We start from the raw sequence: 14069 nt of genomic DNA on the forward strand, positions 1-14069 counted from the left end.
ATCATACGGGCCAGGAATAAGTGAATGCTTAGCGCGTTGGGGAGGGTCGACGAACTGTCTACACTATAATGTATCAGTTCGAACACTTGACTCGCATTCTGGTTCTGCATTCGTATCGCTCGCTTTGGTCTAGCTCGCCTATATTGTCTGACTCGCATAATTATGTCTAGGTCGCCTTTGTGTGACTTGATTGACAGTTAAGTAACGTGAACCTACTCGAACACCGGGCGCGTCATTCATTGGCCCTAATCCAGGCCTAGGCCAGGTCAACGCACTACCCAGGCGAATGCTAAGTGTGAGGTCGACAAACTGTCTTCGGTCTTTATTTAATTAAAAAAAAAAAGCAAAGATTTAAAAACTAGCCACATGGTCAATGCCTTTCGCGACGGCCAGGTGTCTTATCTCGTGTGGATCAGCCCAACCGTTGAGACGAGATAGCGCCCTCTGTTGGCTGATCAGTTGGATCACATAAGTATTATAATTAACACAAACCCCTTACTCCTCCCGCTAAAAACAAACAGCTTCCCGTTATTTATAGAAGCATTTACCAATGAAAGTATTATTGCAACCGATGGCATTGATAGGCCTAGTGTGGGTTTTTTTTTTGGGGGGGGGGTGGTAATAATGGGTAAAGAACAAATTCCCAAAGAATTAATTAAAATAATGGCCTACTTTGCAATGAGAATCACTGGGTTTGATTTCAAATTTGTCTATCATGTACAGGAATGAGGATTCTGTATCGAAGGTTCGCTTTTAAATGTTTAATTTATTATTACATGTACTTTATCAGACTTTATGGATTCGAGTCACAAACATTTTCAGATGCAAGACCTAAACTATAGAGGCTACTTTTTTGCACTGGAAGGGTATGCAGAGGGTTACACCTCTATGTTCCGACACCTCTATGTTCCGACTGCACATATTCCTATTCCTAACCCTAACCCTAACCCGAACCCTAACCCTAACCGGGAGTAACACAATCTAGGTTGTCGGAACATAGGGGTGTCGGAACATAGAGCAGTCACCATGCAGAGTGTCTATACCTTTCATTAACAATTCCACAAACAAATATTCTCACTTCTTTTAATAATAAAATATTGTCTTCATAATCATTGACCAGTTGCAAGCTGAGTGGTTTTATATAAAACATTTCTTCTCTAAGTGACATCGTAGATCTCCCACCTTATTTTCTCTAAGTTTAATTTATCGATCAGGTTTTCCAGTCGAATTCAATCGTGTTAGGACACATCGTCTGACGATGTTGCTGGTCTTTTTTTCTGTTTATCTAGGCCTACACAAACAATTCATATTGGATCCAAAACTTACTTTGTGTTTTCCTGGACCGTTATTTCAACAATATTCTTGCAACCGTTCTCATTTCCATTTTTTATTTTATACCATCCTCGACTCCCAGGGGAAAAAGATATCTATAGGCAAAGCAGATTTTAAGCCTTCAATTTAAATTAGATTTCTGTTTTCACATTGTAATATTTTATAACTTGAAGTTCATGCAATGTATATTTTAAGGACATTTGGAGACGTCATTTGTGTGCTTAAGAAGAAAGAGAACCAACAATATATCCGAGCGTTTTTAAAAAAAACTGTTTTTCGAAAAACTTCGGACAGTTTCGGTCAAGGGTGCATCCAGAGGGCCCCCTCCCCCCCCCCCCCCTAAAAAAAACCCCCCATTGTTACGTCGCAATAAAGGCAAGTCACTGCGTACACTGCCATCTTTTCCTTTAAAAAAAATGGTTAAAGTGGTGAGAAATTGCCTCAGATCGCAACACAGAGCATCTAGAATCCCAACAAAAAAATTCGAGGCCCTTAAGCGGGCCCCGAACCCCACGCCGTCATTTTTGGACCCACTTTTTGGGGACCACAATTGTGTTGCCTCCCCCCCCCCCCCCCAAAAAAAAAAATGTGTTCTGGATCCGCCCTTGGTTTCGGTCCCGAGCAGAAGTTTGCCTGGTCTGGTCAACTTATCTAACCCGAGATTCGCCAGAATAATCAGAGTCTTCAGGTCAGGGAACCAGACTCGAGTTTGTTCGCACAAACGACGGCCTCGTACTACTCGTACCATCGTCATACTTTAAATGTGAAAGTTGTGTTCTCTCGGTTTTTATTACTTGTAGAATAAATCTCCGATCAACCTTTAGAGTGAATACAAACAATAAATGATTTACAAACCAATGCAATTGATCTTGATGTACAATCAAGGTCGTACTTTAATTTATCCTTCAAATTATTACAGTCCAATTTGCTTAATACAATCTTAGGCCAAAACAATAAAGTCAAAATAATGCATTTTTGTGATAATTCCCATTTTCTACAAGGGAAGAGCATAATTAAAGTAGGTTTACTGAGTCAGAAACAGTGTAATAATAGAGATAATTTCATCGCATACAGAACCGTTTGAGGAAAACCATCTTTTCCTTGAGATTTTCAGACCAACCCCCGGCAATTATAATCTCGAATTATCGTTTTAAAAAGGGGTTCCCCATGGATTCATGGGGCGTTTTGGATAAAATATTTTTTTCTCCCGGAAGTATCACAGTGTCTTTAGTTGTTTTCAATCTAAATTAAAGAAACAGATATATAGAGTATCATATTCGCAGTTATTAGAAGTTTAAAGGGAATATACAACATTTGCAAACATCAAAAAATAAAACTACCCAGTTTTTATGAAATACCTTACTAGGATGTTGGTAAATGACAGTCTAAAACATCCTGTAAAATTATGGCACCTGGTGTGAAGTCATTTTCAAGAAAATTGTGTTTTTGTGTAAATTTCCAACAGTGGTCGGCCGACCACCGTTAGAAAAACCTAACTATTTTTCAACTACTGCTCTAAATTCACCATTTTTTCAGTCCAAAAGTTTGTTTGCTAGTGGTTACATGTTAATGAACGGGTGCAGGCAAGCTAGACTGCTTCCCTTACCTTACAAATTTCCGGCATCTATAAATTGATCCATTTTATCTTTAGTGGAGTCAGGGAACCAGACTACTCCACCATTTTTGTTTTTCTTGGTTTTTCCAGCATTTTCGAACACAAAACTTCAAACATGTCAGAATAACAATATTTGATCTATCATAGTAACTCCTCAAATAGTTCATTTCTGAAAATTACAGCAAAAACCAATGATGTACATTCCCTTTAATAATTTTTTCGTAGGTCTAGGTCAACTGAACACTCTTTAGCTGGACATGTTCTTAAATATCAGGTTTCAGCTACCGTGCATGGGGTAGAGGTTTGTAAACCGATGGGTTCCTCTAACAAGATCTTGGGAACATTTCGCAAACGAAGCAGAAGAACACGTCCTTGCGCCACTTATCGTACCAGCTCATGTTGTTGCTGTTGACAACTACGCAATCTTCGTTGTAGTAATTGTCCGGTTGGCCTCCTGTCCAACGGGTGAACTCGACGTCACTGTCATCCTGCTGCCACCTGAAATGCCCCTCCTCCGATACGTCGTTTGCACTGTGTATATGAGAGGTGAAAGGTCAAAGTTCAGCTGGTGTCATGGATCATTTTACCTTATTGATTATTACCCGCACAAGTGACATGTCACTGTCTAATAGACTATTAGGCCAAAAAAAGGCTCCGGTTTCTGGTATGGAGCTTGCCCAAAAAGTGGTGCAGCGACGCGGCTTTTTTTTTTTTTTTTTACCCGACTTTTTTGCTTCAAATGTCGGCTGGTGACTGCAAATGGTGCCAGACTAAACTTAGTACAAATATGCCTATATGGGATTGGGAGTCCAGAGAGGCCACATAAAGCTTATTCTCGACCATAACTCCATCTAAAAACACGTTAAACCAGTGAGTTTGGCGGTTTTGAGACATCTACCATTGAAAAAAAAACGTTTTCATTTTGCCGACGCGCATGGCTACAGCGACGCGCGCGCATACCAGTAACCGGAGACTTTTTTTTTGGCCTTATCATGTTGCGGCCATCTTGATGTGTTCCCATTCAAATCAAGGTAACAAAAGCGAGGATGGAAGGAAAATAGTCTGGTTCCTTTTTGCACAAAAACATTATCAATCAGAACTGTTATTGGATACGGGGAACACGACTGAAATGGTGGCAGAAGGATAACGGTCTATTATCTTTGGCATGCGGAATACAACCAATAAGTCCGTGTCTCATAACGGAGTTCAAGTTTTACCCTGCACCTGTCTATATAACTTGGAAAAGTCAGTAAATGTTTAAGGGGTGTATGAAAAAAACCCTTAAATCAAAAATGTTATCCGCAAATAAGCACGTTTAAGCTATGGACACATCAGATAGGCGTACATCAGAAGGGAAGGTCATATCCACGTTTGTGTTTAGCTGGGTCAACCATGATCCGCTCCGTTCACAAGTACCCCTCACCGGCAAAGAGAGTACAGTTGGGGATGACCGACCAACGCCATCTTGCCTGACTGCATTTGCTGCGAAGCGCGGCCACTGCGTGTACATAGTTCAAATCCCCTGGTGTACGTGCGTCACACACAAGGAACAGTGCGCGTCAACCAGCGAAATGTCCCGCCAATGGGACGCCGTTGCTAGGTAAAAGGGCGCCCTCTTTCGTCGACGCACGGAGCCCATTCGCGTTCGTCGATAGCGGCCTCAACACTCCAAGCGAAATTCGTCAGTGTTAAATATGATTGTGTCAGAATATTGCCACTATGAAGCAAGGGCGGATCCAGAAGACAATTTTTGGGGGGGGGGCCAAAAAAATATTTGGTCCCCCAAAAAAGTGGGTCAAAAAATTACAGCGTGGCCCCCTTTGCCCCCCCCCCCTGGATCCGCCCTTGCTATGAAGCCTTCTCGTTAGAAAATTCACGTTCGCGATTGCCTTCGAACCGAACCCCGGTGCGTACTTGGCGCCAAAACGAACGCAAATTTATGGCATCACAACAAAATACTCGCATTTCTACGAAGCCCGGGAAGGGACAGGGTGGATTTTTTTTTGGCAGTTTGCTAATTCGTTCGCACGAATTACTAATTCGTTCGCACGAATTACTAATTCGTTCGCACGAATTACTAATTCGTGCGAACGAATTACTAATTCGTTCCCACGAATTACTAATTCGTGGGAACGAATTAGCAAACTCCAGTAATTCGTTCGCACGAATTACCAATTCGTTCGCACGAATAACTCCAGTAATTCGTTCCGACGAATTAGGCATTCGTGCGAACGAAATAGCAATTCGTGCGAACGAATTAGTAATTCGTGAGAACGAATTAGTAATTCGTGCGAACGAATTAGGAAATTCCAAAAAAAAATCCACCCTGTCCCTTCCCGGGCTTCATACATTTCACTTCCGGTGAATTTCGCATGTTTCCTGGAGTCACAATCGCTACGTGTTGGCATTCGCATACAGATCCAACTTGCATATTAATCGAACTGTTATATATGTTTTATATCAACTCACCCAATCCAATATTTATCCCCGCACGGGCCCCCCTTGTGCTGTCTGTAGAAGTTGTTGACCCAGACCTGGTCATCATAGTTTCGGATAGTGACCAACCAACCTCCTTCTTCTTCGCAGCGGTTTCGCGCGTAGTAACACGAGTGCTTTTGTTCCTGCCACGCCCTATAGCAGTTACCGCTTTCTCTCTGAATATAGCCACCGGGACATTCGGCGCTTACAATCGCTGCCGAAGTCGCAAGGAAGAACGTTACCAGGAGCAGTCTCGCCATCTCTGGTGTGATGTGTTGGCAAACCTCACCAGTGTGGTAACCATCCCTTCTATATATAGAGCGAAAGTCGTGCTTGAAAATGCCAGGTCCCTGCCCATCAAATCTGAACAAAAGAATCGCCGTCAAATGTACGCCAACACCTGTAAGATAAGAGATTTGCAGTGGGAGAGAATGTAGGAGCAAGGGTACATGTAGGGCAGGTAGATGGAGGGCTGCGGCTCAGTGGGTCTCAGCTACCGCGCTTCGTAGGTCGCGATAACTAACACATTGTCACTCATAACAGCTAAACGAATAAAGAGGTCCGTGAAACATAAACATATATCAACCTGTCCATTTTAGTCCTCGTCTGCCCATCAAAGGAAAATATCTGTATCAGCTCATTTTCAAAACACAGTTTAATTGGCAGCCACTAATTTCAAGAAGCCCATTATTAAGTATCTGATTTTTGTAAAAGTTTCGGGTCACATCTATTGGCGTTTCGTGCCTTTTTTCGACTTTCGATTAACAAGATGGGGTCTCGGTAGCTTTACCCCTCACGAGTGTTTGAATTCAAAGAGGACGTGGTATTGTTTCCCCTTCGCTCGTACCCTCCGCCCTGCAAACAGGACGCTGGGATACTCTGGTGAGCTTCACAGAATCTTGTGAAGGAAGTGGCCTATGACCTATGTATAAAGCATCTGGCTGCAGCTGTTCAAGACTGCAGTTAGACAATGTGCGCAAATGCTATCCGAAAACTTCCCATAGAAATGCACATGTGGACAAAATTTTGAGCGTCGCATAATGCAATCCGACCGTTCGTGATTAGAGTAGCTAGAGACGTCATTATTGGGGCGGGGGTGTCAGGGGGACCAAGGTCCCGCCGTCGCTTAACTCAACCCTCTTCAATAAAGCTCCAGGGACTCAAGCTTGGAATGGGACATTTTTTGTTTCCCTTAAAAAAAAAAAAAATTCACTCTGAAACTTACCAACGGCCATTTAGTGATTATTGAAATGGTTTCCAAGTGTTTGAGTAGGAACCGATCAGCCAAGAAAATGTGATTGGCGGGCGAGGCTTAAAACGGACATGAGTTTGGATATTATCTCCATTTCGTGGCCATTGTGTCATTATCACACCATACGGAGACCAAACAAATTTTCCGTCCGCCTGCCGTCCACGATTACAAAGCTTTTGCAAGCAGGTGTTAATAATGGCGGTTCTTTTGTCCAAATTATTTTGACGATTAGGGGCAGTGGTGGTATTTTGAACCAGAAAGGCTCTTTTCATAATGAGGGATGATCACCAAGCTGGTGCCGGCAAATACACACACACATCAAAGATGGCAAGACAGCTCCTTCTTGCGTTCTTCCTGGCGACATTCGCCGCGATTGTGAGCGCCGAGTGCCCTGACGGCTACACCTAGCGAGAAGGTGGCAACGTATGTAAGCTTTTTGAACATATATCTAATACCGGAGTGAGAGAGCAGATAGTGGCGGTAAACGTACTGCTCGATACCATGGAACGAGGTTGCTGGACGGCCAAAACGCAGTCTGGATGTGTTGGTTTTAATAACATGCACGCGTCTATTCCATATAGTCAGGTGGCCTTTGGTCGGAATCGTGACCGACTGGTCCAAAGCCACCAAACTTGGCAGATAGATTCTTATAGCCCTAAAGAATATATTTAGAAGGGGTGACACCTGAAATGCTTTTGGGAAGGGTGCTTAATTGGCATAAATCTTTAATACCTGCCGTGTAATATATTTTTTCCCATATTTGGGTATTTAAAAAAAAGTATATTATGGGGATTCTACTTACATGTCCTTGCTTTAAAATAACATTTCCTAAAGCATATCAGAGACCGGTTGATTATAAGGACATAATAAAGATCAAAAATGGCTACCATTATACCCTAAAGATGCGCGCATTTACCTTTTCCTCAGATATCATCAAGTAGTCTCGTCAAACGTCAGTACTGATGAGCTTCAAATTCACAAAGTTACTGGCACAGTTACCTTAACAGAAATAAATGGGAAGTCATGTGAAAAATGATAACATCTTTATATTGAGCCAAAAAAAAATGACAAAGGGGGAAAATGAAGTGTCCGTAAATTGGGCTAAACATTTAATAGGCGAGGGTTGCCTAACGTGGGGGACTTGAACAAGTTCAAGAAAATCCCCTAAACTAAGAGAATATGTAGTTCAATAATTACGTCTACGTCAAAACGTTTGCTTACCAATAATTTTGGGAATTTTCTTAAACTTGTTCAAGTCTCCCACGTTAGGCAACCCTTCAATTACTTTTAGCCCAATTTACGGACGCCTCGTTTTCCCCCGTTTTTGTTTTCAAGGCTTAATATCACAATGTTTTCATTGTTCACATGATTTTCCATAACGTTTTAATAGGGTAACTGTGCTAGTTATCAATTTGGTGAATTTGAAGCTCATCAAAATTGAGGTTTGGCAAGACTACTTGATGATATATGGAGACAAGGTGAATGCGCACAACTTTAAGCTGTAATATTAGCAATTTTGGATCGTAACTACAGTATGTCCTCATAATTATTCAGTCACTTACAGTGAAATCTTGATAATTCAAACTCTGATAACTCAAAACAACTGTTAAGTCAAACAAAGAATCCATCGCCTTTAATGGTATAACAATGATATGCAACCCTGGTTAACTCAAAACTCTGCTTGAGTCACATTTTGAACCTGTTCCCTTGAAGTTTGACTTATCGAGATTTCACTGTATATGCTTTAGAAAATGTTATTGAAGTAAGGATGTGCAAATAAAATCACCGAAATATATGTTTCAAAAAATAAAAACAAATATATACCCAAATGTGGAAACAAATATATTAAACGACAGGTGTTTACAATTTATGCAAATTAGGCAACCTTCCCAAAATAATTTTAGATGTAACCCATTCTAAATATCTCCTCTATGGGCTACAAGAATCTATCTGCCAAGTTTGGTGCTTTGGACCAGTCGTTCACGATCTTGTCAAATATTGGGTCTGCGGCCACCTGACCCAATACTAGACTTACGCCCCCCCCCCCTACCCGCACACCTTTTCGATTTTGCAGGTTCACCAGATCAGCGGAACATGGTACAGAGGTGTGCGCTGAAAATTCGGACCGATCTGACCGTATACCGGGCGACGGGAAAACTTAAATTCTGTGAAATACGGATTTATTGGTTGTATTTCTCATGCATGGGTTACGATAATTAGACAGTAATAGGTCACGTGTGAGGGTAAGAGCTCAGGGTGTCAATCGTTTCTTTAAAATGGGGGGGGGTGGACATTACTCGATCAGATCTAATGCGAGCGCGAAGCGCGAAACCTTATTGAAACGGCGTGGGGTTCGGGGCCCGCTTAAGTTTTTGATTCTAGACGCTCTGTGGTGCAATCTGAGGCAATTTCTGACCACATTTATCTTCTTTTTTTTTTTTTAGCAAAAGACCATCATTAAAACATAATTCACTGTCACTGAATCAGCTAATCTGAGCAATAGAATAATTGATGTAGTCTACAATGTTTATTCGTGTGTGGGGGGGGGGGCAAAAGATGATAAAAAAGGGTCCAAACATCACATGACACCGGTATCAGATTTACAAGCTAAACTTTGACCTTTCACTTCCTAAACACACACACACAGGGCAAACGACCTATCGGAGAGTCCGTTAGTGTGCATATATAATCGTCGGCTTTGAACAGCGCCCCCATCAGATGGTACCAGCACCCTCCCCCCCCCCCCCCCCCCCCCCCAACACGCTATTTGATTATACGGAGGCCAAGTGTCCGGAGAAAAAAAACGTGTCTACATTTCACCTCGGATGTGCAAGTACCCTTTTCAAGAAATTTTTACCCCCCCCCCAAAATAAAAATGACCGTGCTACGCCACTGCATAGTTCACTGACATAACCCCGCTTCTCCCGATGCTTAGATCAATTAAACGGATAGGGCCAGGTATAAGCTAGGGGACGCTTAACGGGAAAGTTTTCATTTTTATAACTTTAGAATAACTCTCCGATGAACATAATTATTGAGGGAACACAAAACCACGAGCGCTTATCTGACCTTAGATTCGCCAGCCCCCGATGATCAGAGTCTTCGGGTCGTGGAACCAGACTCAAGTTTGTTCGCAAAAACAATGCCCTCTTGGTTTAGGTGCGCTGATGTGTAGCCGACCAGGGATTTCATCGTCAGGACGTGAAAGTTTTGTTCTCTCTCTTTGTTATCCCCCTGGCGGTATGCCGGAGGAAGATATTGCGATAGCGTATGTGTGCGTTTGTTTATGGTGTAAATCGAGGACACACACGTGCAACATTATCGGTGAATCGACAGGAACCAAATCGAGGACGACCTCGATTAGAAAACGTGTACAAAACCAATGACAGCTGTTGCAAGAAAGAGTATAAACAAAGAAAAAGGGAAGAGGAACAATAGAAAATCCTCGATTAATACACCATAAACAAACGTGGGTGTGTCTGTATGGGTTGGTTATCCATTCAGACTGAGGACTTGGGACAATGGGGAGTGCGATTTCAATGCGCCCGAGACAATACAATTATGTTGTCAGCGCGATAACTTGAGAAATACTTTACTTAGGAACTTTCTCTCTGGAGTTTCTCTTGGTAGTCTCATCAAGCCTCTTGCTTTTGGAGCCGACAGGTCGGAGGTCAAGGTCACTATAATTGCTAAAACAATAGGAATCTTCCATTTTGGTTGGGGACGCTGACAAGTATCCGTATACTAAATGACTGTATAAAAACTGCCAGCATGCCAGGGGGCATCGCACAGGTTTCACTTGCAGTATATTTTTATATAGACTTTGGAATATTTTTATACACAATCTATAGTTAATCGTAAGTCAAATGATTTGCAAAACTCCGGAAACTTATTTTGATTTACAATTAAGGTCGTAGTTTATTTTGTCATTCAAAATATCATAGTCCAGTTGTCCTAGAACAATCAATGGCCAAAATAAAAGAGCCACAATCATGTGAGGTTTTTTGGTAACTTCCCGTTTTCTTAATTCAAAAGAATAATTAAGTAGATTTATCCTGACAATTTTTTTTTACTGAGTCAAAAAGAATTTCACGATAGAGATATTCCATCGCATGCAGTACCGTTTGAGGAAAGGCATCATGTCCTTGAGATTTTCAGGTCTTCAATTTTCTTCAATTCCTCGTTAATTAAACAAGTGGTTTCCCCAGGGATTCATGGGGCATTTTGAACAGCTTTTTGGTATGGAAGTTTTTTTTTTCTTTAAATAATATTCTAAAAAATAATAATATTTATCGTTCATCTTCTAAAGTCAGACGAAGAGAGTATTCGCAATAACTTAAAAGTTGAAGAAGTATTTGGTAGGTCAATTTGAACACGCTTTGACTAGATATCTTGTCGACAATAATTGATCACGATTTAACTACATAATACCATGGGAAAGATCTTGGGAACATTTCGCAAACGAAGCAGTACTCCCTTGAACGGTCGTAGTCTTCGTCATTCCAAGACATATTGTCGCTGTTGACACGTGCGCAGTCTTCGTTGTCCTTGTTGTTCGGTTCGCCTCCTTCCCAGCGGGAAGTATATGTGACAGCGCTACCGTCCTGATGCCATACGAAAGTGCCCTCGTTCTTTAGGTCGTTTGCTCTGTTCGGGTAGAAATATCAACGTTGAGTTAGTATTGAAGTCGAGTTGGTACAACGGTCGAGAGGGGAAAACGGTCGAGTGGTACAACGGTCGAGTTGGCAAACGGGGCCGTATCATAAGCTCTGAATCACCTATTTCTACTCTTTTCTTATTTAAACTTTTCCTTGGAGGGAGACCATGCTTGACACAATCACCCTCCCCACTCAAGTATATATGCCACTGCTCGCACCGATTCAAAGACTGGACGATTCGGCAATATTGCGTCTCAAGTCGGTCAAGGTGTTTAAACGTGTTTCATCGTGGTTTTTCATAGAACCACTAAACAGAGGTTTTCGTAATTGTATGCGCACTTGATAAACAAGAGTTTTACATCTACTGCAGATTTCAGGCGAGCGCACATGCTAAAATTCGCATCGAAATTCACCAGAACTATTATGGTGTGATTTACTTTTACGCATTCACAGCGGGAAAGTAGCCTATTATAGACGTCACGTATCCGCGTTCGCGCTCTTTCGCACCAAGTAGGCCTTTTATGATGAGCGGACATTAATTCAACAGCTAATGTTGATCTATTTATGGATTTACATGTACTTATAGATTTATTTCTTAGCGATCAACTCACCCTATCCAGTAATATTGATTGCAAGGGCTCTGCCTGTGCTGTTTGTAGAGGTTGTTGATCCAGTCCTGGTCTTCATCGTTTCGGATAGTGGCCACCCAACCGCCTTCGTCTTTACAGATCTGACGGGCGTAAATGCAGTATTTTTTGTAACTGTTGTACACCTTGTAGCAGTTGCCACTACTACCTCGCTCGGTGTAGCCGCCAGGGCACTCGGCGCTCACGATCGCGGCGAATGTCGCCAGAAAGAACGCAAGCAGGAGCAGTCTTGTCATCGTTGGTGTTTGTCGGCAAACCTTACCAATTTGGTAACTATCCGTTCCTTGTATATATATAGAGAGAGAGCCATTGCAGAGAAAGAACATACAACCACCTTCTCCTGCCCATCAAAATTAATGTGGACAAAAGAATGGACGTCAAATTCACGTCAATACCTGCATACGTTCTGCAGTCAAAGAGAATCATGTTGAGCACGTGTTCGTGGGTAGCAGGCAGATGGAAATGGCATCTTCATGTCGGCTTAGGTTTGGGTCACGTATACCTGCTTCGTAAGGTGCGATAATTGACACACTGTCACTCGGCACCCTTAAATGAATAGAGATCCAAAAATAGTATCGGAAATATATACCTGTCCATAATGGGCCTGATATGCCCATCACAACGCGTTGTTTTCCAAGTTCTCCATTTTTACTGAAACTCCATTAATTAGGCGACCAGTACTTTCAGGAATCATAAATATGAAGCCCCTGTTTGGTAACAGTTTCTCGGTGTCGCATGATTTGGGTTTTAAAAAAATCAATCGCCATTAAAAAGCTGGGATGATCTGGAGAGTGTCCAAATATCTCATGTCTTGGATTGGGAAGAGGAAACATTTCTTAATACTTTCCATCAACCTGTCTGTTTCCAATTTGAGTTCAAGCTATCTAATGAGGAACCCCCCCCCCGCCAATGACATGACTCCGCCCTTAAAAGGTTTTTTTTTTAAATGGCATTAAGTGGTTTTAATTTGAACTAGTCGACTTGCTAATTGCAGTATCGAATGACAGCTGGAAAGTTTCCTATCCAGGGCTTACTATTGGAAACGAGGTTGAATAGTTATATTACAGGCATTTGCCTTTCCCGAATTTCTGAATCTGTGAATCTGTTGTAGTTCCACTCTTGGACTAGTGTACTGGTTTAGACAGCGGTGCATTATTTTCAATTAGGATTTAAGGGATAGCAAGTAGCTAGAGACGTCATTATTGTGGGGGGGGGGGGGGGCAGGGGGACCAAGGTCCCACCGTCGCTTAACTCAACCCTCTTCAATAAAGCTCCAGGGGACTCAAGCTTGGAATGGGACATTTTTTGTTTCCTTCAAATAAAAAACCCAAAAAGAATTCACTCTGAAGCTTACAAACGGCCATCTAGTGATTATTGAAATGGTTTCCAAGTGGTTGAGTAGGAACCGATCAGCCAAGAAAATGTGATTGGCGGGCGAGGCTTAAAACGGACGTGAGTTTGGATATTATCTCCATTTCGTGGCCATTGTGTCATTATCACACCATACGGAGACCCCAAAAAAATTTCGTCCGCCTGCCGTCCACGATTACAAAGCTTTTGCAAGCAGGTGTTAATAACGGCGGTTCTTTTTGTCCAAATTATTTTGATGAAAAGGGGCCGGTGGTAGTATTTTCAACCACAAAGGCTCTGTATATGGGGGATGATCACCAAGCTGGTGCCATCAAAGATGGTAAGACTGCTCCTACTTGAGATCTTCCTGACGACATTCGCCGCGATTGTGAGCGCCGAGTGCCCTGACGGCTACACCCAGCGAGAAGGCGGCCATTTTTATGGTTCGCCCTTCGGTCTACCGAACCATCGTACCATTGAACCTTCGGATTAACGAACCTTCGTTCTAACGACCCTTGGGAAATTTAACCTACAAAAACGTGTTTTATTTCCTTTGGTGGGGCAGGCGAGGCTCAAAATTGACAAGTGCATATTATTTTGGGTTTTTTTGGACATCTTTATTTTAGTGGTTATGCGTGACAGTGTGTTATTAATTTAAGTAACAAACTTTCAAGAAGCCTATAGGGGTGTTTGTTTGTTTGTTTGTTTGTTCGTTGGGTGGGGTGTTTGTTTGTTTG

General features: G+C 42.1%; 2 protein-coding genes across 2 annotated transcripts; both read right to left on the reverse strand.

The window, feature by feature from the left end:
• Positions 1–3095: 3095 nt before the first annotated feature.
• LOC119729329 (perlucin-like protein) lies at positions 3096–5724 on the reverse strand. Its single transcript, XM_038201953.1, has 2 exons — positions 5417–5724; positions 3096–3478 (listed from the first exon to the last, which is right to left on the reverse strand). The coding sequence occupies exons 1-2, from the start codon at positions 5683–5685 to the stop codon at positions 3271–3273; spliced, it is 477 nt and encodes a 158-aa protein (XP_038057881.1). The 5' UTR covers positions 5686–5724; the 3' UTR covers positions 3096–3270.
• A 5362-nt stretch (positions 5725–11086) lies between these two features.
• LOC119728113 (perlucin-like protein) lies at positions 11087–13768 on the reverse strand. The gene is made up of 4 exons (XM_038200186.1): positions 13689–13768; positions 12485–12528; positions 11947–12322; positions 11087–11324 (listed from the first exon to the last, which is right to left on the reverse strand). The coding sequence occupies exons 1-4, from the start codon at positions 13766–13768 to the stop codon at positions 11087–11089; spliced, it is 738 nt and encodes a 245-aa protein (XP_038056114.1).
• Between the last annotated feature and the right edge of the window lie 301 nt (positions 13769–14069).

Source organism: Patiria miniata, unplaced genomic scaffold (genome assembly GCF_015706575.1).
Source record: "Patiria miniata isolate m_02_andy unplaced genomic scaffold, ASM1570657v1 HiC_scaffold_20, whole genome shotgun sequence".
In the NCBI taxonomy this organism is placed as follows: domain Eukaryota; kingdom Metazoa; phylum Echinodermata; class Asteroidea; order Valvatida; family Asterinidae; genus Patiria; species Patiria miniata.